Below are 27859 nucleotides of genomic sequence, written 5' to 3'. Positions count from 1 at the left end.
CCGCTGCTACACAGAAGAAGGCCTCACGCCTCGAGTTACTCGGTACTCAGACTGCAGCGAAGACAGGGCTATGCATCGACTCATTTCCAGAGCTCGTGCCTTCTTTGGCAGGAGAGCGGACTCGGAGGCAGAGAGGGAGCAGCATCGGACACTCTTGGAAGATACCCCACTTATCCCCTCCCCCAAGGAACCGGCCCATAAAGGTATGCCTCACCTGAGGTCTTGTGGTTTCCGGGATTTAGAAGGGCTCTGCATGCTTAAGGTGGCGCCCCCTTGTGGTGGTAGGCCATCTCAAAGTCCTTAAGTTTCCTCCCCCTGCCTGCCCCCCTGCTCCCAGCCCCCCCCCGTCCCCCCATGGATGGACTTGTATAGACTCATGTGTTGAAGTAGAAGCAAAGAGGGTCCCTGGGCTGCACGTGGTGGTACATACCTATAATGCCAGCACTCGGGAGGTGGAGTTAGGGCAACCTCAAATTTAAGGTCGGTTTGGGCTACAAAGCAAGACCCTCTCTCAAAACACCAAAAAAGAGGATTCCTGGGGGACTGTGTCCCACCCTAGCATTTATTTCTCCAGATACCTTTGGAACTTACTTTGTTTTGAAGTCAAATGAAGCACTCACTGCAGCAGTATATATACTAAAATTGGAACGACAGAGAGATTAGCATGGCCCCTGTGCAAGGATGACACGCTTGATGTGTTCCATAGTTTAAAAAAATTAGAAGTCAAGTGAATGTACAGTAGGTTCCTTTTCTCATCATTTATTTTTATTCTCTCTGTCCCGCTTCCCCCCCCCCACAGTGTGGCCTAAAACTCATACTCCTCCTGCCTCAGCCTCCCGAGTTCTGGGATTATAGCAAGATTCCTCTTTATATTTATAGCAGTAGTGGATATTCATATTTGAGGTTGAATTTTGTTTCCCAAGGAGATGTTTGTTTGTGCCTATGTTAGTCAGCTTTCTGTCAGTATAACAAAATACCTGAGATAAACAACTTAAAGAAAGAAAGGTTTACTTTGGCACATGGTTTCAGAGGTTTCAGTCAGTGGTCACTCAATGCAGTTGTTTCTGGACCTGTGGTGAGGCAGAAAATTATGGTAGGGAGCATGTACTAAACAAAGCTGCTCAACTCATGGCAGCCAGGAAGCAGAGAGAAAACTCACTTTATGAAAAACCCCTCACCCCAAATCTATTAAACTATGAATCTGAAAATGAATTAGTCCATCAAAGAGGTCTGAGCCATCACAATGATCATCACCTCCTAGAGCCCTCATCCCTGAACCCTTCTGCTTGGGGATCAAGCGTTAAGCACATTAACTTGAGGGGAACATTTAGGATCCAAACCATAACAGCAGCCAAGTGAAGAGTCATATATTTGCCACAGTATGAAGGTAGGGACCACGTTTAACTTGTTCACTTTGTGTCCTAAACACTTGTCCTGAATCTGGCACTGAGTGCTTGGGAATTGGAATTTTTTTAAGGCTTGCATTTTGTTAGTGAGAATCGTGACAACCTTTGCTGGGTGGGCAGGTGTCCTGCTCTGAATTATATTCATTCTAATAGGTGTTGAGCACTTGTCTGGGCCAGGCACGGTACTAAGGATTTTAAGGCCTGCATGTCATTAATACCCACGAACAGTCTAAGGAGAGAAGTCCTAGTGTTGTCGTGTCAATTCACAGCTGAGTCAGGGAGGCCAACAGAAAAGAGAGGGCCCACAGCTAGTCTGCCACTCAGCAGAGTTCACACACCACACTCAGAGCCAACAGCCTTCCACAAGAGTAGAATCGGTGTCTTCCTGAGGGGAGTGGGAAGGGACAAGAGACTCCCCTTTGGTCACCACTGAACTCTCAGCCAGAACAGGGACCTGCCTTCCTGGCACTGGAATCTCCTGGCTTCTTTGGAGGAGTGTAGACCCCCAGGGTAGAGCGGGGCTGGCTCTTAGCAATGTTTGCTGGAGAAGGCCGTTCTTTGTGTTTAGCTGAAACCTCCCAGAGCAGCATCCAGCATTACCTGTACTTTTGTCTGGTGGGAAACATAGTCTGTCAAGTTTCCTTGACGGAGTGGCAGATGTCTCTTATGTCCCTTTTCTTTTGTAATATAAGGCGACCAACAAATTTAACGCATTTTTTCAATTTGTCAGATTTTATTGATTTTTATTTTCATCATCTAATAAAGACTTTTTCAGTCATTCTTTCAGTCTACCCAAGTTGTTGAGTAGGTAGCTGTGGCATTGAGGCTCAGCGCTTCAGTTCTGCAGTCTGACTGTCTGGGGTCAGATCCCAAAATACCACTTATGCTTGTTCAGATGAAAACAAACTCCCTAGTGATTTGGCTGCATTTTTTGACTAAACTTAAATCCTTGATACCTTCTAGTGCTAATTCTGTTGAGAAGTTAAGGAATTTCCTGCTGCCTCTCATTATGTGGATGTAATTGGGGCAGTTTTCATGTGCCTGAGTGGCAGTTGTCTCCTATGTCCCTTCCATTTTGTGGTAATTCATGATTTCAGCTAACAAATTTGATTTGATGTTTTTTCAAATATTCAACATTTTCTTGGCTTCTAATTCTTTAATCCATTATGACAAAGACTTCTCTTGGCCATCCTGTCTATTTACCCAGATCTTTGGGGAGGTGACTAAGGCAGTTCACTGTGAAGTTCACAGCACCAAGATATGCAGGCTGACTCTCTAGGTTCATATACCCAGAGAGTATTGTTTGTTCAGTCAAAAATTACAACCAACAGCTGGGTGTTTAGCTCAGTTGTAGAGCACTTCCCTAACATGTATAAGGCCCTGGGTTCCATTTCCAGCACCACAAAAACAAAACAAACAAAAAAAAAACATGTAACAACCATAAAAAACCCTACTGAGCTGTGTTTGTTTAGTAATAAATAAATAAACCAGAGTGATCTGGGTGCACATTTGGGCTGGACTTTAATTGCCACATCTTGTTTTGTGCTTTATCTGGTGAAATGTTTAAAAATCTCCAGATGCTACTTTGGATGCTGATAATGATGAAATTGTATAACAATAATAGTTGTTTAGAGGTTTTCTAGATGCAGATGGGACTAACAACTACTGCTTACATGCTAACCCATGGGAGACATTCACAGTTATAAGCCATTTACAGTTAATATTTTAATTACCCCATTAAACACACATTATTCCTTTCTTTTTTTCTTTCTTCTTTTTTTCCTTTTCTCTTTCTCCTGCTCCTCCTCTTCTTCTTCTTCTTCTTCTTCTTCCTCCTCCTTCTCCTCCTCCTCCTCTTCTTCTTCTTCTTCCTCCTACTTCTCCTCCTCCTTCTCCTCTTCTTCCTCTTCCTCCTCTTCCTTCTCCTCTTTTTGCAGTCTGGGGATGGAACCTAGGGCCTTGTACATGCTAGGCAAGCACTGTACAACTGAGCTCCATCCTCAGCCAAGAAGACATTGTTAATGTCCTGGTTTTATAGATGATAACAAGTTCAGAGAGGTTAACAGGTGTGCTTGTGCTTACAAAGATGATAAGGGGAAGAGCTTTGGATTATAGCCAGGCAGTCCTGCCCCAGAGCCAGGGCCCTTTAATTCAGCACCCAGCTGCTTTGGGCAGGGAGTCACTATGCTGTACAGAGTAATGAAGTAACCAGAATTTCAACCTGGGCACTCTGCCTCCAGACCCTGCATATGTAGTCATTATTTCTCTACTGTCATTGCCACCTGTATCTCAAATCTAGCTCACTTTATTTCCACTGGTACTGCTTATTTTTACTGTGTGAGTACACTGAAAAATAATTAATATAACCTTTTATTTACTCATCTTTTAGATGATAGCAAGTTAAAAACTGTGCAAGGAGTTGTGACAAGCTCCTGCAGTAATTATGGATGGATTGATGACTCCATCTTCTTCAATATTAATATTGTTACTGGCAAGGTGCCTCTGAAAGTGGGACAAAAAGTTATTGCAGTTGTGGAAGAAGATGAAACATCTCATGAATTGGCAGCAATTAAAGTAAGAGTTGTGTGAATTGGGGACTGTTTATATTCTTGGGTTCTTTCAACCTATCTTTTCAACTTCTCTGAGGTGACCTGTTAAAGTGAATGTGGATTGGAATTTAAAGTCTAACTTATGGGAATGTATGAGACATCCATTTTTATTTTTGTAGTGCTATCTGTTGATAAAAGTATGACTTGTATATCTATCATCTGTTCTCCAGCATTTAAAATGTAATTAACAGTGATAATTATTAGACTTTTATATTATTCTGTAACTTGCTTTTTTCACCCAATTAATGCATTTCTATATTTGTTGGAGTGTAACTGTTAAATAAACAGACATGCATTTAATAATTTTTTAAAAATATCTTTATTGGGGTGTAATTTGCCTTCTACAGGCAGTTTTAAAAGTACAGCTCAATGACATTTTAGTACATTTACAGAGTTGTGCAGGCAGCACCTCAGTTCAAATATTTACTACTTTAATGTGTATACTCAAATTATGCTTATTATTATTGTTGTGCTAATTGACCTGGTCATCAGCTGTGTATGAAACTGCCTATTTGTCAGTTTTGGCAAGAATGGAAAACCCATCAATCCTTAAAATCTCTGACCATCTAAGAAGTGAAAAGCAGCCTCATAATTTTACTTGCATTTCTTTAAGTTTGTTGTTGAGAGTAGAGCAGCTTTTCTTAAAATTAATTATTTGTCAGAGACATTAGATCTATTTGTTAGGAAAGTTAGAGCTTTGTTAGGACATTTGTGGTATGAATGTTTTGTAAGTATTTCTTCCAAGGTCACCTTTCAGCTTTGTTTTATGGAGTTTAATTTATATGTGCTATACACACATCCATCTAATCTACATGGCTTTTGAGTTCAATAAGAATTCTTACAGTGGTCTTTAATAATTCCTAATTCACACAAATATCACTTAGATTTTTACTCTGAAAGTTATTTGTTTATATCTAAATATTCAGTCTTTCTGGAATTGATTTAAGTTAAGCAATTGAAAGAAGGATCCACATTCACTATGATCAAGTTGACTTCATCCCAGGGATGCAGGGGTGGTTCACATATGCAAATCAATAAATGTAATACAGCACATTAATAGAGGCAAAACCAAAAACCACTTGATCATCTCAATAGATGCAGAAAAAGCCTTTGATAAGATTCAACACCTTCATGATAAAAGCTCTAAGAAAACTAGGAATAGAAGAAAAGTACCTCAACATTGTAAAGTCTATTTGGCAAACCTATAGCCAACATCATACTTAAATGTAGAAAAACTGAAACCATTTCCCCTAAAATCAGGAATGAGACAAGTGTGCCCACCCTCCCCACTCCTAATCAACATAGTCCTGGAATTCCTAGCCAGAGCAATTAGGCAAGAAGAAGTAATAAAAGGAATACAAATAGGTAAAGAAATTGTCAAAGTGTCCCTGTTTGCAGATGACATGATCCTATACCTCAAAGACCCAAAAACCTCTACACCAAAACTCCTAGACACCACAAACAGCTTCAGCAATGTGGCAGGATACAAAATCAATTCACAAAAATTGGTAGCCTTTCTATACATCAACAATGAACAGGAGATTCCAAGATGGCAGCTAGAGGGAGGAAGCAGAAAGTGAGCCTCCTAAAGTGAAATCTTGGAGAGATGCTGGACACACACCTTGCAGGCAAGGCCACCGAGAAGAGGCAAAACTTTGACCCCTCCACACCTCCAGCCTGCACAGAGCATCTCCACTTCACCTTGAATGGAGAAATCAGGAGGGCCCCCGGGCCACCGCCAGATTCTCGAGCCCAGATGGCTTGGGAAGACGTGGACAAGGTGAGCTAAGCAGTACGCAGTACTCCCACAGACAACCCTGGGCCAGATCAGCATAGCCCCCTGGATAGACCGACCCCCAAACAGGAAAAAAAGAGAAACTGAGTAATAAGCAATAAGAACAATAAAGACATGTTGCAAAGAGTGTGGGGCACCCTGAACACTGAAGTGGGGGAGGGGAATCCCTCCCAGAACTGTAAATAAACAAGCCAGGCCTGGCTGGAGAGGGTGGGAGTGGCAGCGGGAGCGGCAGCGCGCACCCAGCAACCAGGAGCAGGAAAGCTTGTGAGAGTAGCAGAGGGAGGAAAACTCCACAGGAGAGTGGGGAGACCTACTTCCCACATGAGCTGTAAACAAACATGCTGGCCAGCAGGAGCAGCAGCACACGCCCAGCAATCAGGAGTGGGAAAGCTTGTAAAAGCAGCGGTGGAAGGAAAACTCCACAGGAGAGGGGGGAAGACACACTTCCCACATGAACTGTAAATAAACACGCAGGCCTGAGAAAGTGGGTGCAGTGTCACCTCCTCCAGTGTGCTTGGAAAGGGGAAAGCTTGTAGCAGAGGCTCGTGCACAGGAGAACTCTGAGTAAACAAAGCCTGCGGGGGCCAGGTGAGTGCTAAGCTCACCCCAGAGATCTGCATAAATAAAGCTTCCAGCAACAGGCTGAGAGCAGCAGGCAGCCAAACCACAGCCGCAGATAGCCAGTCACAGAACTGTCTCCAGACTCTTTTTTTTCTCTCTCCCTACCTTTGAAGAGAAAACAACCAAACTACACTTGCATGCTGTAAAACTTACTGAAACTGTATTGCATTTGAACATGGGACACTTTGTCGGGTTTTTTTTCCTTTTTTTTTTTGCTTTCTGCAGTTTTGTTCTACTTTATTTTTCCCCTTTGATGAGACAACTACAGAACAACAACTGAGGCACCATCTCCAGGATTGGAGGCTGAGGGATGAACACCAAAATTATTAAGACTGAAACTTTGTTGCATTTGAACTTGGAGATTTTTTTTAATTTATTATTTATTTTTTATTTTATTTTATTTATATATATATTCTTTCATTTACTTATTTTTTACTTTTATTCTTTTTATTTTTTATTTTCAATCCTCTCTATCGCTCTAATGCCTTTTTAGCTTACAGTTGATTAGTACACTGTCTCTCCCTGTTTTTATCTTTGAAACTTTTTTTGTTTGTTTCTTTGTTCTGTTTTTTCTACTTCTTTGTTTTTCCCTTTTCCTTTAACTTCTTTGCTTTCCATCTCCTCTCATCCTTCCATTCTAAATATCACTAGTGCTATTATTACAAGCCAGAAAATACCTAACCCCACACAGTACAGGGAAAATAACAACACTAATGACAGGAAGACAGAAAAAACAGGGAAACCAGTTTCCCCACAGCAAAAAATTAGTACAGGAACCAGAGGGGAATGAAGAAAATAGATACTCAGATCCAGACTCCAACAAAATGAAGATAAACCATGCCAAAGAACCCAATGAAGCCCACAGAACAATCTAAAAGAAGAAATACTACAGGTACTCAATGAGAATTTTATAGAGATGATACTGGATATGGTCAACCAAAATGTACAGGAGACACTCAAGAAATTCCAAGATAAGAAAAATAGAGAATTTGAAAAAGCAAAAGAAGAAATAAAGGAAACCATAAAAGCACTGTATAAACACCAAAGTGAAACAGAGAACATGATTAATAAAGAGATAGGTGAACTCAGGACAAAAATAGACAACATTAAAGAGGAAATGACCCAGGATATGGAAAACCTCAGAAAAAAGAATGAAACAGAATTGCAAAACAAAACAGAAGGCCAATCCAGCAGAATAGAACAAACAGAAGACAGAATCTAGAACTTGAAGATGAAATGGTAATTAAAGGAAAAAAAATTAAACAACTCAAGACCTATGAAAAGAAAATGCAAGAACTCAATGACTCCATCAAAACACCAAACTTGAGAACTATGGGCTTCAAAGAAGGAGAAGAGGTGCAAGCAAAGGGAATGCATAATATATTCAACAAAATAATAACAGAAAATTTCCCAAATCTAGAGAAAGATATTCCCATACAGAGGCAAGAGGCCTCCAGAACAACAAACAGACCAGATCAAAATAGAACTAACCCACAACATATCATCATTAAAACAACAAGTTCAGAAACTAGGGAAAGAATATTGAAGGCTGGAAGAGAGAAAAAACAACATGCAAAGGTAAACCCATCAAAATCATAGCAGATTTATCAACAGAAACATTAAAAGCAAGAAGACCATGGGGCGAGATCTTCCAGGCACTGAATGAAAATAACTTCAACCCCAGGATACTCTATCCAGAAAAACTATCATTCAAAATAGATGGAGCAATAAGTCTTCCATGATAAGCAGAAACTAAAACAATATGTGACCACAAATCCACCACTACAAAAGATTCTTCAAGTGATTCTGCACACAGAAAGTGAAACCCAACATAATCATGAAAGGACAGGCAGTACCAAACTACAGGAAAAGAAAAAGCAAGAAAGTAGAGTGTAACCTCAACTTAGGTACACAGAATCAAACCTTCAAACAACTAAGACAGCTAAATGACAGGAATCACCACATACCTATCAGTACTAACACTTAATATTAATGGACTTAATTCACCCATCAAAAGGCACCATTTAATGAAGTGGATTAAAAAGGAAGATCCAACAATTTGTTGCTTACAGGAGACCCATCTCACCAACAGAAATAAGCATAGGCTTAAGATGAAAGGCTGGAAGAAGATTTACCAAGACAATGGCCCCCAAAAACAGGCAGGAGTAGCAATACTTACCTCTGACAAAGTAGACTTCAAACCTACAATGATCAAATGAGATAAAGAAGGACATTCCATACTAATAAAAGGGGAAATAGACCAAAAGGAAATAATTATCAACCTATATGCACCCAATGTCAACTCACCCAATTTCATCAGACATACCCTGAAGGACCCAAAAGCATATATTAACTCCAACACAGTGGTTGTTGGAGACTTTAACACCCCATTATCATCAGTAGATAGGTCATCCAAACAAAAAATCAATAAAGAAATCCTAGATCTAAAATATACAATAGATCAAATGGACTTACTGATGTCTACAGAACATTTCATCCAACTTCTACACAATACACATTCTTCTCAGCAGCCCACTGAACCTTCTCCAAAATACATCATATACTAGGACACAAAGCAAGTCTCAGCAAATATAAGAAAATAGAAATTATACCATGCATACTATCTGATCACAATGCAATAAAACTAGAACTCAATAACAAAAGTAAAGACAAAAAACATGCAAACAGCTGGAAACTGAATAACTCATTACTTAATGAACAATGGGTCATTGATGAAATAAAAGAGGAAATTTAAAAGTTCCTGGAAGTCAATGAAAATGAAAACACAACCTACCAGAACCTATGGGACACAGCAAAGGCAGTCCTGAGAGGAAAGTTTATAGCCATGAGTGCATATGTTAAAAAGACTGAAAGATCCCAAATCAATGACCTAATGATACATCTCAAACTCCTAGAAAAACAAGAACAAGCAAATCCCAAAACAAATAGAAGGAGAGAAATAATAAAAATAAGAGCTGAAATCAACGAAATAGAAACCAAAAAAACCATACAAAGAATTAATGAAACAAAAAGTTGGTACTTTGAAAAAATAAACAAGATCGATAGACCCCTGGCAAACCTGACTAAAATGAGGAGAGAAAAAACCCAAATTAGTAGAATCAGGAATGCAAAAGGGGAGATAACAACAAACACCATGTAGTCCAGGAAATCATCAGAAACTACTTTGAGAACTTATATTCAAATAAATTTGAAATTCTTAAAGAAATAGACAGATTTCTAGATACATATGACCATCCAAAACTGAACCAAGAGGAAATTAATCACCTGAATAGATCTATAACACAAAATGAAATTGAAGCAGCAATCAAGAGTCTCCCCAAAAAGAAAAGTCCAGGACCTGATGGATTCTCTGCTGAATTCTATCAGACCTTTAAAGAAAAACTGATACTAACCCTCCTTAAACTGTTCCACGAAATAGAAAGGGAAGGAAAACTGCCAAACACATTTTATGAAGCCAGTATTACACTTATCCCAAAACCAGGCAAAGACACCTCCAAAAAGGAGAACTATAGGCCAATCTCCTTAATGAACATTGATGCAAAAATCCTCAAGAAAATAATGGCAAACCAAATTCAACAACACATCAAAAAGATCATTCAACACGATCAAGTTGACTTTATCCCAGGAATGCAGGGGTGGTTCAACATATGAAAATCAATAAACGTAATAAACCACATTAACAGAAGCAAAGAAAATCAAGAACAAGACAAGGGTGCCCACTAGCCCCATTCCTATTCAACATAGTCCTGGAATTCCTAGCCAGAGCAGTTAGGCAAGAAGAAGAAATAAAAGGAATACAAATAGGTAAAGAAACTGTTAAAATATCCCTATTTACAGACGATACAATCCTATACCTTAAAGACCCAAAAAAGTCTACCCAAAAACTCCTAGACACCATTAACAGCTACAGCAAGGTGGCAGGATACAAAATCAACTTACAAAAATCCTTAGCTTTTCTATACACCAATAATGAACAAACTGAGAAAGAATACTAGAAACAATTCCATTTACAATAGCCTAAAAAAAAATCAAATACCTAGGAGTAAACTTAACAAATGATGTGAAAGACCTCTACAAGGAGAACTACAAACCCCTGAAGAAAGAGATTGAGGAAGACTACAGAAGGTGGAGAGATCTCACGTGCTCATGGATTGGTAGAATCAACATAGTAAAAATGTCTATACTCCCAAAAGTAATCTACATGTTTAATGCAATTCCCATCAAAATCCCAATGACTTTCATCACAGAGATTGAAAAATCTACCCTAAAGTTCATTTGGAAGCACAAGGGACCTCAAGAGTCCGAGTGGAGCTGGCAAGCTGAGTGGTTGTGTGATCGCGTCTCGGGAACCGGTAGCGCTTGCAGCATGGATGACCAACTGACTGAAGAGCAGATTGCAGAATTCAAAGAAGCTTTTTCACTATTTGACAAGGATGGTGATTTAACTATAACAACAAAGGAATTGGGAACTGTAATGAGGTCTCTTGGGCAGAATTCCACAGAAGCAGAGTTACAGGACGTGATTAATGAAGTAGATGCTGATGGTAATGGAACAATTGACTTTCCTGGATTTCTGACAATGATGGCAAGAAAAATGAAAGACACAGACAGCGAAGAAGAAATTAGAGAAGCATTCCGTGTGTTTGGTAAGGATGGCAATGGCTATGTTAGTGCAGCAGAGCTTCGCCATGTGGTGACAAACCTTGGAGAGAAGTTAACAGATGAAGAGGTTGATGAAATGATCAGGGAAGCAGATATTGATGGTGATGGGCAAGTAAACTATGAAGAGTTTGAACAAATGAGGACAGCAATGTGAAGACACTGTACAGAATGTACAGAATGTTTTAAATTTCTCGTACAAAATTGTTTATTTGCCTTTTCTTTGTAACTTATCTGTAAAAGGTTTCCCCTACTGTCAAAAAAATATGCATGTATAGTAATTAGAACTTCATTCCTCCATGTTTTCTTCCCTTATTTTACTGTCATTGTCCTGAAACCTTATTTTAGAAAATTGATCAAGTAACATGTTGCATGTGGCTTACTCTGGATATATCTAAGCCCTTCTGCACATCTAAACTTAGATGGAGTTGTTCAAATGAGGGAACATCTGGGTTATGCCTTTTTTTAAAGTACTTTTAGGAACTGTCAGCATGTTGTTGTTGAAGTGTGGAGTTGTAACTCTGCGTGGACTATGGACAGTCAACAACATGTACTTAAAAGTTGCACTATTGCAAAATGGCTGTATTATCCAGGTACTTGTACACTATGTTTTTGTACTATTGGTCTTGTACCAGAAACATTTTCTTTTATTGTTACTTGCTTTTTAAACTTTGTTTTAGCCACTTAAAATCTGCTTCTGGCACAATTTGCCTCAAATCCATTCCAAGTTGTATATTTGTTTTTCAATTAAAAAATGATAATTAAAAAAAAACAAGGGACCACAAATAGCCAAGGCAATACTCAGCAAAAAGAGCAATGCTGGAGATATCACAATACCCAACTTCAAACTATATTACAAAGCAATAGCAATAAAAACAGCATGGTACTGGCACAAAAACAGATATGAAGACCAGTGGAACAGAATAGAGGACCCGGATATGAATCCACCCAGCTATGTCCACCTTATTTTTGACAAAGGTGCCAAAAACATATGATGGAGAAAAGACAGCCACTTCAACAAATGTTGCTGGAAATAGTGGTTATCTGCTTGCAGAAAACTGAAACTAAATCCATGCCTATCACCCTGTACTAGTTTCAATTCAAAATGGATTAAAGATCTTAATATCAGACCCAAAACTCTGAAGTTAGTATAGGAAAGAGCAGGGAATACTCTGGAACCAATAGGTATAAGCAAAGAATTCCTCAATAGAACTCCAGCAGCCCAGCAACTAAGGGAAAGGATGGACGAATGGGACTACATGAAATTAAAAAGCTTCTGTACAACAAAAGAAATGGTCTCTAAACTGAAGAGACCACCCCAGAGTGGTAGAAAATATTCGCTGGCTATACATCAGACAGGAACTGATAACCAGAATATATAGGGAGCTCAAAAAACTAAACTCCCCCAAAATCAATGAATCAATAAAGAAATGGGCAACTGAACTAAACAGAACTTTTTCAAAGGAAGAAATCCAAATGGTCAAAAAACACATGACCATCTCTGGCCATAAAGGAAATGCAAATCAAAACCATGCTAAGATTCCACCTCACTCCTGTTAGAATAGCTATCATCAAGAACACCACCAACAACAAATGTTCGCAAGGATGCAGGGAAAAAGGAACCCTCATACACTGCTGCTGGGAATGTAAACTAGTACAACCACTCTGGAAAACAATATGGAGGCTTCTTTAAAAAATAAACATTGGGATTGGAGACATGGCTCAAGCGATAGAGTACCTGCTTTGCAAGTGCAAAGCCCCAAGTTCAAATCCCAGTCCCACCAAAAAAAAAAGCATAGATCTTCCATATGGTCCAGCAATACCACTCCTAGGGATACAGCCAAAGGAATGCAACAAGGTTACTCCAAAGGCACTTGCACACCCATGTTTATTGCAGCACTATTCACAATAGCCAAGTTATGGAAACAACCAAGATGCCCAACTACTGATGAATGGATTAAGAAAATGTGGTATTTATACACAATGGAATTTTAGCCACAAAGGAGAATGAAATTTTGTCATTCACAAGTAAATGGATGGAACTGGAGAACATCATCTTAAGCGAAGTTAGCCATGCTCAGAAGGCCAAAAATCGTATGTTCTCCCTCATATGCGGACTTTAGACCTAAAACAAATGCAGTAATATTGGACATGGGTCACACACTAAGGGGAGAACAAGTACAGGAGGAATAGGGAAAGGGAAGGAAACCTAAAACTTGAATGTGGTTGATGTGCTCACTGTAGAGGAGTGAATATAGTAATCTTAAACTGGCAGAGGTCAATATGGGAAAGTGACCAGGAAGAAGTGAAGAGGTCTCGTAGAGATGAACCAATTCAGGTTGTAAAACACTTGTGCATGGAAGTAATGCTAGGAATCTCTCTGTATAGGTATCCTTATCTCAGCTAGCAAAAATGCCATATCTTTCTTATTATTGCTTATTTCTTCTCTTCAACAAAATTGGAGAAGAGGGCAGAACAGGTTCTGCCTGGAAGCGAGGGGGTAGGGTCCGGTGGTAGCGGGGAGAGATGGCCCAAACAATGTATACACATGTGAATAAATGTACAAACAATCTTTTTAAAGAAAGAAGGATCCGGATCTTGTTTCGCTAATAGTTTACTGCCCCATATGTTTAATGCAAAGGTCCACTTTTCCCTTACTGAGTTCAAATGCCACTTGTGTCATTCAACACAATCTCATAGCATTTGAAATTGTGGGGGCAGCCTAATATCACAAGATTGTTATCTTTGGCAAGTATGATCAAATGGTTTGAACTATTGAAACGTTACAGCATATTTCAATGTTTGGTAGCCTGGCTTCTCTGTGAACACTCCTATTTACGTTCTGAGAATTTTCGTGCATATTCCGACATATTGAGTTTTCTTTGTCAATTTGAAAAACACCATGTTGTTCTCCCAATCCCAACAACAACAAAAATCCCAACAAAAAATGTATTGGGATATTTAAAGTTGGGATAACTTTAAATTTATAGATTTAATTTAAGGAGAAAAGACATAATAACAGATCCCGGCCCTAAGAATGTCTCTCTCCTTTTATATGCTTTGGAATTGTTTTATACTTTTCTTTGAACAGATTCTATATATTTTCTACTTTTTCCCCAATTTTTAATATTCTTGTTCTGCTATTAACAACCAATTTTATTCAAATTATTTGTTTAACTTTTAAAGTGAGCTTTTAATTTTAGGGTAGTTTTATATTGTTCTCAATATGTTTATATATTGTATTTTCAAACTGATTTCTTCTTCCCATATAGTACAGTGTGGATATTTTTTATATAATATGGAAGATTGCAAACTTACAGAACTCTTCTTTGTGCCTTTTTAAAAAAATTTTTATTTTATTCATATGTGCATACAATGTTTGGGTCATTCATTTCTCCCCCCTTCCCCTTGCCCCCTCCCTTACCCCCCTGCCCCCTCACTCTCCCCGCTACCCAGCAGAAACTATTTTGCCCTTATCTCTAATTTTGTTGAAGAGAGATTATAAGCAATAATAGGAAGAACCAAGGGTTTTTGTAGTTGAGATAAGGATAGCTATACAGGGAGTTCACTCGCATTGATTTCCTGTACATGTGTGTTACCTTCTAAGTTAATTCTTCTTGAACTAACCTTTTCTCTAATTCCTGGTCCCCTTCTCCTATTGGCCTCAGTTGCTTTAAAGTATGTGCCTTTCTTAAACAATTGAGACATACGTAATCATTTTTATTTAGATAGTAAATGCCAACTGCATTTGAATTCTTTAAATTTGAAATGTTTCATATATGTATAAAATCATACATAAATAATTCAAATTCTAGGAAAGAGATAACATGGAAAACAAAATTCACCCTTCCTGCACTCCTGGACAACTTTCATTGCTCAGACATGACACCTTTTTGTTGTTTTAATTTTTATTTTATAGTTGTAAATAATTTAAATTTACATTAAATTTAATTTGAGATGAAGCATCACTATGTTGCCCAAACTGGCTCAGAACTTCTGGGTTCAAGCATTACTCCTTCCTTAGCTTCCTGAATGGCTGGGACTATAGGTGCACACCACTACATGGGCCTTAAATTGTTTTGGGTAGTACTGGGGTTTGAACTCAGGCCCTCATACTTGCTAGGCAGGCACTCTACCAGTTGAGCTTTTCCACCAACCCACTTTTAACTTTTAGAAATAGAAGCCCTCTTTTCATAAACACAAGAATAATATGCACAATATTCTTATACCTTTTGTTGACTTACCAATATCATGAAACATGTGGAATTTGGTTAAATTTATATTATGCATGTCTCTGCTCCCTTTTATCAGTATTGTATTAATTTATACAAACACATGCATGTGAATATTCTTTTATAAGCTGCCACTATAACTTTAAAAATCAACAAAGCTATAAATTTTTGACATGTGTAATAAGAAGTAGAATAGTCTTATGATTTTTCTGCAGTGTTGGGAATCAAACTTGGGGTCTTATACTTGCAAGGCAAGCAATTCTACTACTAGGCTACACCCCTGGCCCTGTGTGTGTGTGTGGTACTGGGGCTTTAACTCAGGGCCTTCACCTTGAGCCATTCCACCAGTCCATTTTTTGTGATGGGCTTTTTTGAGATACGATCTTGTGAACTATTTGATTTGCCTGGGCTAGCTTTGAACTGCAGTCCTCCTGATCTCTGTCTCCTGAGTAGTAGTAGCTAGGATTATGGGCATGAGCCACTGGTACCCAGGTCAGGATCTTAACATGTAGAAAATATAGTGTTTATGCTTATTTGATACTGGCTGGCCCTGTTTTGTTGTTGTTGTTTTAAATGTAGGATTTAATGAGCTTTGACAAAGCTGTACATCCATGTAACCACCACCACAATCAAAATGCCACTCATTTCCATCCACCCCCCAAAATCCCCTCATCTCTTGTTTTAGCCAGTTCTTCCAAGATGCCCCACTACTGACGAATGGATTAAGAAAATGTGGTATTTATACACAATGGAATTTTATGCATCCATGAAGAAGAATGAAATGTTATCATTCGCAGGTAAATGGATGGTACTGGAGAACATTATCCTGAGTGAGGTAGCCTGGCCCAGAAGACCAAAAATCATATGTTCTCCCTCATATGTGGACATTAGATCAAGGGCAAACACAACAATGGGATTGGACTTTGAGCACATGATAAAAGCGAGAGCACACAAGGGAGGGGTGAGGATAGGTAAGACACCCAAAAAATTAGGTAGCATTTGTTGCCCTTAACGCAGAGAAACTAAAGCAGATGCCTTAAAAGCGACTGAGGCCAATAGGAAAAGGGGACCAGGAACTAGAGAAAAGGAGATCAAAAAGAATTAACCTTGAAGACAACACACACTCACAGGAAATTAATGTGAGTCAACTCCCTATATAGCTATCCTTGTCTCAACCAGCAAAAACACTTGTTCCTTCCTATTATGGCTTATACTCTCTCTTCAACAAAATTAGAGATAAGGGCAAAATAGTTTCTGCTGGGTATTGAGGGGGTGTGGGGAAGAGGGAGGGGGCAGAGTGGGTGGTAAGGGAGGGAGTGGGGACAGGGGGGAGAAATGACCCAAGCCTTGTATGCACATATGAATAATAAAAATAAATAAATAAATAAAAAAGCTGTGAAGCTCAGGCATTATTTTATCAACTCATGTCAAGATGTGCTTGTCAACTGAAATATATTCACCAATGTTTATGAGAGTTGCTCAAAACTCTTGAACATCAGCAATCTCAATATTTGTGCTTTTTAAAACTTTTGTTATGAAGTAACTGTTTCTTTATCTTCCAGGTGGATGCTTTCTGTGATGAACCATCAGACACCAGAGTGGATGTATCTCCAGACACTCTTACCTCTGCAGTGGGTGGTACTGACCACACTAATCATGCAGCTTACTTCTCTTTAAATGTTATTTGTACAGGTACAATTTACATTTTTTTAAATTTAAAATTCAGTTTTACTCTTTAAAAAATATTATCAATATAATCAATTAGATTTGGAGGTGGTTAAAAGCATCATCTCCAGGGTTAAATTTGGAACAGATTTATTTGATGAGAGAATTTTAGTACTAGAACTACTTCTGCAATATACTTGCCTGCTATGTTTGAGGTGAACCCTTGGAGCTTGAAAATAATGTACAACACAGAGAGATACATGATGTTTTTAAAACGTATGCTGTTATTTTTGCACCTATTGGATGTAGTTACTAATATTTTTGTAATTTTTGTCCATGTAGGTTTTGGGTTTCTAATCTAACTAATGGTATTAAGAGTATGAAAGAATACTATTTATTTCCTGTTCAAATGCTTTAAAATAAGACTTAGAGATAGCTTTGTACTTTTCCATGTGTGTGTGTGCCCATTGCTGAATTCTATTTGTGATTATTGGATATAACATTTTTGTTGTTTTATGCCTAAAGCAATAATTCATTAATTTAAAAATTGTATTTGAATTTAACTCAGCACAATGGAGAATTCTAGATAGGGGTAACACAAAATAAGGAAGATTTTATTAAGCCTTGCCTGTAAAGACCTCATAGTCTAATTGTGAGAGTCAGACGTGTGAATACATTAAAATGACATGATGAGGACAATCTTATTGAGCAAAGCAATGAGCATGACTGACCAATATGGGGAGAATTGGGGAAGGCTGCCTGGACTGAGTATGGTACCGAGCTGTACTCCATGTCCTTGCAATCCATGCCAGGCTGGATTTTGAAAGATGTATAGAAATAAAAAAAATTGTACCTGTTCAACCCTAATCAGCTGCCATTTAACATAGGGACAAAGGGAGACATTGTCTCAGCCACACAAAGTGGCTCTCTAGTTTACTTTTCTTGGATGTAAAAGCTAAAACTTGACCTTAGTTGGTATCCCAGGAAGTCTCCCAAAATGATTGAATTTTATGACCTGTTTCATCATAAATCCTCAATTCTGTGAGGAAAGGTATGTTGAATGCTAAACTCCAAAGTAATTTCCTAATCTCTGTAACCATGCCAACAGAAAGTCACCATCAATGGTAGTCTTACTGAAACCTTCTTCTCACAATGGGGATGCTTGGACAGGTTAATAATGACAAAGGTATGAATGAAGCGGCAGAAGAGAGCAGGAAGGACTGATAGAAAAAGTACCTGATGTATAGGGAGAGGATAGAAACACAGGCATAGGTGAAAGTTTTAATGTATACAAAATAAACTGAGTCAGTCAGAGTAATAGCTCTCTGTAGAGTAAAAGAGAGAGAGGTGGCTAAAAAAGGAAGTCCTGCTGATGCCCATCACTGGAAAAGTACAAGAAGTCTTGAGCTCTTAACTAGTAACTTGTCATACATAGAATTGTCAGAATAGCTATTATGAATCTGGTTGTGAAAATGGCAAAAAAAAAAAAAAACCCACAGTTCCATTTTCAAAAAGGGAAACTAAAAGAAGAAAACCAGGAAAAATTATGTTAATTTTGTCTCACATAATGGGGAATCAATATATGTTGTTTCCTTATTCACTGGACAGATATTTGAGTACCTCACTCTGTTCCATGTACTGTTTTGAGCCTTCCTCCCTTTTTTTTTCTCTTTGGTGAGACTAGGGTTTGAACTCAGGGCTTCTCACTTGCAAAGAAGGAGCTCTACCACTTGGGCCATATCTCTTCTTTTTTTTTTTTTGAGACTATGTAATCCAGACTGGTCAGGAACTTGCTACATAGCCCAGGCTGGCCTCCAAGTCAGAATCCTCCTGCTTCTGCTTTGCAAGTGCTAGGATTATAGGCACTGGTACTGTTTTCATAACATTTGCATTCTAATATGGCAGATTATTGACAATCAGCATGTAAGGCTTCCCTCCCCTGCAAAAGCTCTGCTCTTCAGGATTGCACAAGGTACAGTGATAGGAAAACTGGGGCGGGGGTAGGGCTTACTGTAGACAGCTGATCAGGGAAGGCCTCTCACTTGAGCTGAGACCTGAAGGATAATAAGGAGCCAGCTGGGGAAAAATATTCTAAACCAGGAAGAGCCAATGTAACAGTCTTGAAAAACTTGTGGCATGTTCTAGAAATTGAAGGGAGGACAGAATGGCTGCAGTGTGCTGAGTATGTGTGGTATGACTCAAACGAGGGATGGTATGAGAAGATAATTGTCAATGCCAGTAGGATCCAGGTGGTGTAGAATCTGATCCTGTGTTAAATATATAGTTTAGACTATCAGATTGAATTTTATCGAAGAACCTTGGTGTGGTCAGTTCCAATGGAATGGTATAAACGAATACAAGCAATTGTAGGTAATTTGAGGAATAAAGGGTAGATGAGTATTTGTAGAATGTGTGAGATAGAAGGGTTGAGTATGTATTTTTTTGAGACAGAGTATTGTTATGTAGTCCAGGCTGGTCTTGAACTTGAAATGTAACCCATTCTGGCCTTAAGTTTATTATCCTCCTGCCTCAGCCTGTGTATCCTGAGTTAGAAGCCTGGGACCACAAATAAGGTTATTTCTTTGCTTTTCAGAATAAACTATTTCAAGTACTCACTTGAAAAATTAAAAGGAAGCTTTATGTAGCCTTCTTATCACTTTGTGGGCTTTCTCTTGTGCGTGGCTAAGCTGCTGAACCCAACTGGGAGCGACGTGGAATGAGAAATAAAGACACACAGACATAAAGACACAGAGCTGGGGTCAGGAGGGCTGCACATTCCTGGTGGGACACGTGAATGCCTACCAAGCTAGAGTGTTTATTTTATAGGTCAGTGCAAGGGAAGGAATCAGGTGAAATATACGTCAGCAATTCTTTTGATCAAAGGTAAAAGGAATGGAGTCTGGTGGGTTATTTTCTTCAGGCTTGTTGAAGGTTAACTAGAAAACATCTGGTCTGGAGATTGTCAGAGCACACAGGACACCTTATCTATAGCTATTGATTAATCTGGCATCAGGGAGTCTCCAAACAGTTCTAGTACTTTATCTAGTTTGCATCAGGGAGCTGGTATGTGGTCACAACAGGTTGTTTTCTTCAAAGGAGATGTGGGAAGAATGAGAATAGGAGAGCTTTGCAAGCTCCTACTTTGGAGAGACTTTGCATCTTCCAATATTTACCAGCCCAAGGTCCATGCCTGGTATCCAACACTCTTGGGTCTTGCCTTGACCAATAGCAGCATCTTACTCGGTCTAAGATGGCTTCCCTGTTTCAATATGCCTCTTAGTGACTAATAAAGTCATTAAAGATACTGGTTTTTAGCTGCTAACATTATGATGGTTGAATTTAGATAATGAGAAGCACAAGCAGAACATTGTGGTGAGAGGGGAGATGTTGAGATATTTATTCCCTAGCTATCTCATTGCCAGGCTTGCAGGTTGGCTGTGTCTTTACACTTCTACCAAAGACCATAGCTTCTTTTGGGCAAACTCTCCTGTAGCTTAAGCTATACTTGGAGTAATCATATCTTCCATTGTCTAGCCTAAGACTTTCTTAAGACTAAAGAGGATGTTATAACTGATTAACATTAAATCCATTTTTTGACCTGTAGTGCTAGAGATGGAAGCAAGGGTCTCTCACAAGGTAGGTAAGTGCTATTCCTCTCAGCTATACCCCCAACTCTAAACCTGGTTTCGAAGTATTTATATATTGACAGATTGGCTTTATAGTTGGACTTTAAAATAGTATTATTCACCACACAACTGTACCCACCTCATTTTTGACAAAGGTGCCAAAAACATATGATGTATAAAAGACAGCCTCTTCAACAAGTGTTGCTGGGAAAAGTGGTTATCCATCTGCAAGAAACTGAAACTAGAGCCATGTCTATCACCCTGTACTAGTATCAACTCAAAATGGATCAAGGACCTAAATATCAGACCTGAAACTCTGAAGTTACTACAGGAAGGAGCAGGAAACACTCTGGAACTAATAGTTATAGGCTAGGACTTCCTCAATACAACCCCAGTAGCCCAGCAACTAAGAGAAAGGATGGACAAATGGGACTTCATAAAATTAAAAAGCTTCTGTACAACAAAAGAAATGGTCTCTAAAGTGAAGAGACCACCCACAGAGTGGGAGAAAATATTCGCCAGCTATACATCAGACAAAGGACTAATAACTAGAATATACAGGGAACTTAAGAAACTAAACTCTCCTAATGTTAATGAACCAATTAAAAATGGGCAACTGAACTTAATAGAACTTTCTCAAAAAAAGAAATTCAAATGGCAAAAAAGCACATGAAAAAATGCTCACCATCTCTAGCCATAAAAGAAATGCAAATCAAAACCACACTAAGATCCCACCTCATCCCTGTTAGAACAGCTATCATCAAAAACACCACCACCAACATGTGTTGGTGAGGATGTGGGGAAAAAGGAACCCTAATCCTCTGCTGGTGAGAATGCAAGCTAGTACAAAGACTCTGGAAAAAAATTTGGAGACTTCTTAAAAATCTAAATATAGACCTGCCATATGATCCAGCAATCCATCTCCTGGGGATATACCCAAAGGAATGCTTGTGCTTGTGTAACTTGCTCAAGGCCTTGCATTTGATGTAAAACTCCACAAAAAAAAAAAAAAAAAAGATTTCCAACTGATTTTCTAACTGTAACAAAAACTGAAAGACTTCATCAAAAAAATCACTCTCATGCTTGGGCAGTTGGGTTGATTTACACAGTAGTCCTTCAGAGGGTCAGGTATGCCTGAAATCTGTTTCAACAGGACAAAGAAAAGAGAAAACTAGTGTGGTCATGGTAAGTCAGAATTTCTTTTGCATTCAATCCCTAGAATTTTTTGGTGATTTTGAATAATAAGTACATATACACATCTTATAAATCATGATTATTACAGCTTCAACTTGAATTGATTGAATATAATAGCATATTTGTATGCAGTTATAAATTATATTTGCACTCAAACCAATCCCAAGAACATGTCTACTCTATCGGTTTCTTAATTTCTAAGGATGAATGTTTACAATGATGCTTTGTTCCAAATTTATATTTGTATTAGCACTGCAAAACAAATAATTTTATCTCCAGAGTGTGACTTTAAAACTGAATTTACATCTAGCAATAAAGGAAATGCAAATTAAAACCACGCTAAGATTCCACCTCACCCCTGTTAGAATAGCCATCATCAGCAACACCACCAACAACAGGTGTTGGCAAGGATGTGGGGAAAAAGGAACCCTCTTACGCTGTCGGTGGGAATGTAAACTAGTACAACCACTCTGGAAAAAAATTTGGAGGCTACTTAAAACGCTAGACATTAATCTACCATTTGATCCAGCAATACCACTCTTGGGGATATACCCAAAAGACTGTGACACAGGTTACTCCAGAGGCACCTGCACACCCATGTTTATTGTGGCACTATTCACAATAGCCAAGTTATGGAAACAGCCAAGATGCCCCAGCACTGACGAATGGATTAAGAAAATGTGGTATCTATACACAATGGAATTTTATGCAGCCATGAAGAAGAACGAAATGTTATCATTGGCTGGTAAATGGATGGAATTGGAGAACATCATTCTGAGTGAGGTGAGCCTGGCCCAAAAGACCAAAAATCGTATGTTCTCCCTCATATGTGGACATTAGATCAAGGGCAAACACAACAATGGGATTGGACTTTGAGCACATGTTCAAAGCGAGAGCACACAAGGGAGGGGTGAGGATAGGTAAGACACCTAAAAAACTAGCTAGCATTTGTTGCCCTTAACGCAGAGAAACTAAAGCAGATACCTTAAAAGCAACTGAGGCCAATAGGAAAAGGGGACCAGGAACTAGAGAAAAGGTGAGATCAAAAAGAATTAACCTAGAAGGTAACACACATGCACAGAAAATCAATGTGAGTCAATGCCCTGAATAGCCATCCTTATCTCAACCAGCAAAAACCCTTGTTCTTTCCTATTATGGCTTATACTCTCTCTACAACAAAATTAGAAATAAGGGCAAAATAGTTTCTGCTGGGTATTGAGGGGGTTGGGGGGAGAGGGAGGGGGCGGAGTGGGTGGTAAGGGAGGGGGGTGGAGGCAGGGGGGAGAAATGACCCAAGCCTTGTATGCACATATGAATAATAAAAGGAAAAAAAACTGAATTTACAATAGCATTCATATTTTCTGGCAGAGATATTTAACCTCTGCTAGAAATAACTTTCCTAACTTTGTGAATGCTCTCCAGACAATAGATCAAGTTAGGTTTATTACTTATTTCAGTGAGGGAACCTGTTATAGCTCAGTAAAAACATATTAGAAAGAGCCTATTATAGGATTTGGGATGTAGTAGGGTGATTTGGGGGAGGGTCAAAGGAAGAGGGAAATAGGTTTAAATTGAATGCTGTCACAAAGTGGGTGAAATTGTATGATTGGGTATTTTATAGGTGCCTAAAGGGCTTTGTTTTTGTTTGTGTTTTGACAAAATGATGAGGTCAACTTGCTTTGTTTCATTTTTATATCAACAACTCAAGTTCAGTATATAACAGGTACTTGAAAGCTGCTTTTGCTAAAAAGCACTGACTCCTTACTTGGGCCATAAGTTAACTGAAAACAAGATAAAAGCTTGGCATTCTAGCTTCCATTTGTGTCTGTGCCCTTTGCCTTGAGTCGTTTTATCCTGCAGTCACTTTGCAGCCATCGTGGAGTCCAGAAAGGACAGGACAATGGACAAAGATCACCTACCAGTCCGCAATGACTTATTGTAACAAGGCCCAACCTGACCAATCCTCAGACAATGAGCTTGACGACTTGTGACAGCCACCTAAGACCACTAGAACACACCTGTGACTAGGACTGATTAATAAATATGCCTATCTCTCCCTCTAACCCCAGCTCTTTCTCCTATTTAAACCTAAAGCAAATGTCTATGAGGGTAGATAGGTCAAAATTCATACCTTTCTTCTACCCGCAGTATGCCTGTGTCTCATTAATTACATCTTTCTCTGTCATTACTTGTCTCTTTGTTTGGCATGTTGTGGCAAGTGGCTAGACCTGACCAATGAGACCCAAGAGGTTAGGCCTGGGTGTAAAAATTCTTATGATAAATATTTGTTCAGTTTTGTTTGTTTGTGTTTTTTAGTTTTGACAAGTGCATGCCCTGAAACATTGCCCTCATGCCCTTCCCTACTCAATCCCTGTTCACATCATCCAGGCAAACAAACGTTCTATTTTTCCCTACCATGGATTTAATTAGTCCTTTTGAGAATTTTATATAATGGAATCAGACACACATAATCTTTTATGTAGGAGTTTTTTTTTCTTAAGAAGAATATTTTTAGATGCATATGTTTTTGTATGTGTCTATCGTTCATTATATCAAATGTATTACAGTTTTTCCATTCTCCTCTTGAAGGTCATGTTGGCTGTTTAGTAGCTTTTGGCTATTATGAAGAAAGAGGCCAAGAACATTTTTGTACAAGTCTGTCTGTGGACCTTTGGTTTTATTATTATAGATAATGTATTTAGGACTGGAATTGAAACTGCTGAGTCTTAGCTCATGGAAAAATACAAATCTAAGGAGCCATTGAAATTTTTAGATAGTTGAGTTTAGAGGTTGAAATGTTAGATAGTGTGTCCACTGAAGATTTTATGAAAAGGTAAAATTTCAGTAAAGAGCTGAAAAAAGAGAGTAAATGTCTGAGCCACATAGGGCTTTATAGGTCATTGTAAGGATTTAGCTTTTAGAGAGGGTGTAAGCAATTCTGTTGCTGAAAAAAAAATCCTAAGATCAGTTAAATTTAACAACACTTATTTTAGCAAGAAAAAGATTCTATAACTATGAGAATTTTGTACACAAAGATGGCTCACAATGCCTCTATTTGTGATATGATGAGCTACATTTATAACCAACAACGTAAGAAATGAGTACAGAGATTGCCTGATTGGTGAAATACAGTATTTACCATAGCTGGGTATAATTTGGCAACCTTCAGCCTGGGTTTGCTGAGGTTTCAGATGCTATGATTGGCTGAGGCTCAATTGCTTGGTTACCAAGGTATACTGTTTTGTTAGGTTACAAATTACAACTCAAGCTATGTTGCAGCTCACTGACTAAGGAGGCTTTTTTTTAGGCCATAATTTACCAGCCAAGTATGGAGTCTGATTTAGGCCAAGTTTAATTCAATTTAACATTGTGATATTAAGTGGATTGTAGATTTGGAAGACAGGTTAGGGTTCTGTTGCAATAGTCCTAAAGAGTGATGGAGACTTAGACAATGTTAGTAAAAGGTAAGGCTGATTTGATCCTGGAGGTAGAGGTAGATGTGAAAGTATTGGATGGTGAATTTGACATCATTCAACTACTGATACACGTGAAGGAAAGAGGAGTCATGAGTTAGTCCTCAGGTTTTTTAAAATTTGGACCACAGTAAAGAAAGAGGTCCCAGTTTTCAGATGTGCAAAATAAGGTTCATGAGAAGCAAAGTAAGGTTCATGAGAAGCAAAGTAAGGTTCATGAGTAGAATAGCAGGAACTCAGCCTCGGGCATAATGATTTGGGTAAGCATTTGGAAATATGAATCTGAGGTTGATTAGAACTTCAGGTACATACATTTTGGAGTTTTCAGCCTATGAATATCACAGAAAGCCACAGGAAAGGAATGTGAAGAGAAAAATGTAAAAGAGCAAGAGAGAGGAGGTTCAATGCATGTCACAGGTTATTCTAAAATTTAGAAATAAAATGGGCTGGAGGATTAGCTCAAGAAATAGAGTGCCTGCCTAGCAGGCATGAAGACCTGAATTCAAATGCCAGTACCAACACAAAAATGGAGGACACTAAAATTTAGTCATAATGGAATTGAACAGAAACAAGGAAAAGACTATGAAGGAACTAGGAAATTCTGTGTCATGTTGTGCAGAAATGTTTAAATTTGGTAGATATTGCCAGTTCTCTGATGTGGTCATACCGATTTACATTTTAAGTAGTATTGTTTGAGAGAATTACATTTGCTCCAAATTCTCCTGATACCTATTACAAAATATGTAAATATTTGTTTATAACTGTAAGACATTCAATATGTAGTATTCATTACTTATCCAAAACACCTGATGAAATTGTTTCTTTCTGTAGCAACATGTCCTACTGCAAATGTTACTACTAATGCAATCAACATTTATTTGGTACTGATTAGGTGTCAGGTACCATTGTGGGAGTTTTATATGTATTGATTAATTGTCCCTGCAAACCTAGATGGTAAGTACTAGTATTATGCTTCTCATTTTGGGGTCAAGAGAGATTAAGTACCTTGATGAAGTTTGCAAACTAAGTGGCAGTTTCAAGATTTGGAAACAGAAAGCCGTGTTCAAACTTGTGCTCTTACCTATGTACTTGACTGCCTCTCCAAAAGGAGTTGTATATATGACCAATTGTCTAATCAGCCCTTTGCTACTCATTAAAGACATTGGTAATGCACAGTTGACACTTTTCCTCATTTGACTTAGTCAAATTAGTAGAGAAGAATCAATGACTAAAGGATTACAAACTTCCTTTTTCTGACAGGACAATTTATAAGTTAACTGCTTTAAAATGTTCAAAATGAGCTGGGGAAGTGGCTCAAATGGTAGAGCACTTACCTAGAAAGTGTGAGGTCCTGAGTTCAAATCCCAGTACCACAAAAGATACTCAAAATGTATCTAGGATGTAGTAGAAACTATTTTAGGGATTATGTCAAAGTAACTTATGAAATAGAACATTACCAAAAAAACCTATTCCAATTTGATTTCTCTCCGTGATTGATTTAGATTTTGAGCCTTATCATGGTGACCTGGTAGAAGTTGAATTTTCCATCCAGCCAGGCACACAGAACAGAAAGGCCATCTCCGTGAAGCCTCTGGCACACAAGCATGTGAATGAGGTATTTTGTTTGCACATTGTACTTGTCCTTTGTTTCTGCATATTCTTCTTTAGTGATAATTTCTGATTCCCAGAATTCTACTGGGTGTGTTGGTAAACCTAAAATAAAATATGTTATTTGCCAAAAGGGAACTGATTTTCTCATTGAAAAGACTGCAGTTCTGAAAGAAATAATTAGAGAATAATGTAGAACATGAATATAATTAAGATCTAAATTATGAAGCTTATTTGGGAGGTATTAAATGTTCTAAGAGAAACAAAAGTAGAGAGCATTTGGGCTTCAGGGAATTGTTGGGAAAAAATGGTGAAGTGGGATTTGAGGATACCAGTAATAGCTGGTATGATTTTGGTAGTGGAAACGGAATATGAGTTGGTAAACTAAATGCATTTTGTACAATAAAAAAATCAAAGGAATGAGCCTGGAATATGACCAAGGAAGTAGGAAAAATATTAGTATACCTCTCAACCCTAATTAGAGGTTAATAGCCATTGTGAGTGATATTTAAAGCTAGATATCTTATCAGAGATCCAGGACCCATTCCCAGAGATTTTGTTTTAATTGGTGTGATGTGGAATCTGGGCACAAACATGTTTACAAAGCAACCCTGGCATTAGCAATGTGCCAAGCAGGTTGGGAATAAGTGATGGGGGACGCGATCTGCAGGTTAGAGCCAGAGTGAGGAAGTGAGAGACCTGTTACAATGGATATGCTTGCTTACAATAATTTTCATCTTTTCTCATCGCAGGTCTGCATTACTAGCATACATGGAAGACATGGGGTGGTGGACAATGCTATCTTTTTCACTTTGGATTCTCTGAAACTTCCTCCTGGATACGTTCCTCAATTACATGACCTTGTCAATGTGGTCATAGTGGAGAGCGCTCAGTCCTGCTATACCTGGAGAGCGGTTTCCATGACCCCAGTGCAAATGTCGCAGTAG

The 27859-nt window shown here is 38.5% G+C and overlaps 2 protein-coding genes and 1 pseudogene across 2 annotated transcripts; all 3 read left to right on the top strand.

The window, feature by feature from the left end:
* Positions 1-70: 70 nt before the first annotated feature.
* LOC109679919 (cancer/testis antigen 55-like) lies at positions 71-27859 on the top strand. The gene is made up of 5 exons (XM_074062206.1): positions 71-203; positions 3796-3986; positions 16909-16984; positions 26807-26919; positions 27665-27859. Exons 1-5 carry the CDS (start codon positions 71-73, stop codon positions 27857-27859), a joined length of 708 nt encoding a protein of 235 aa, XP_073918307.1.
* Positions 613-710, top strand: LOC141420084 (U6 spliceosomal RNA; annotated as a pseudogene).
* On the top strand, positions 10760-11283 carry LOC109674302 (calmodulin-alpha-like). Its single transcript, XM_020151296.2, has one exon. The coding sequence runs from the start codon at positions 10822-10824 to the stop codon at positions 11269-11271; it is 450 nt and encodes a 149-aa protein (XP_020006885.1). The 5' UTR covers positions 10760-10821; the 3' UTR covers positions 11272-11283.

Source organism: Castor canadensis, chromosome X, assembly GCF_047511655.1.
Source record: "Castor canadensis chromosome X, mCasCan1.hap1v2, whole genome shotgun sequence".
NCBI lineage: Eukaryota > Metazoa > Chordata > Mammalia > Rodentia > Castoridae > Castor > Castor canadensis.
The sequence above is the reverse complement of the archived record's forward strand: the minus strand, read 5'-3'. Positions and strand labels throughout refer to the sequence as shown.

Excerpts from the sequence above, each read along its gene's own strand:
- LOC109679919 (XM_074062206.1), top strand. The coding sequence starts at position 71 with ATGCATCGACTCATTTCCAGAGCTCGTGCCTTCTTTGGCAGGAGAGCG. Across the intron at positions 3,987-16,908 it reads TGGCAGCAATTAAAGTAAGA|GTGGATGCTTTCTGTGATGA; the intron begins GTTGTGTGAATT and ends TTTATCTTCCAG. Across the intron at positions 26,920-27,664 it reads CACACAAGCATGTGAATGAG|GTCTGCATTACTAGCATACA; the intron begins GTATTTTGTTTG and ends TTCTCATCGCAG.
- LOC109674302 (XM_020151296.2), top strand. The coding sequence starts at position 10,822 with ATGGATGACCAACTGACTGAAGAGCAGATTGCAGAATTCAAAGAAGCT.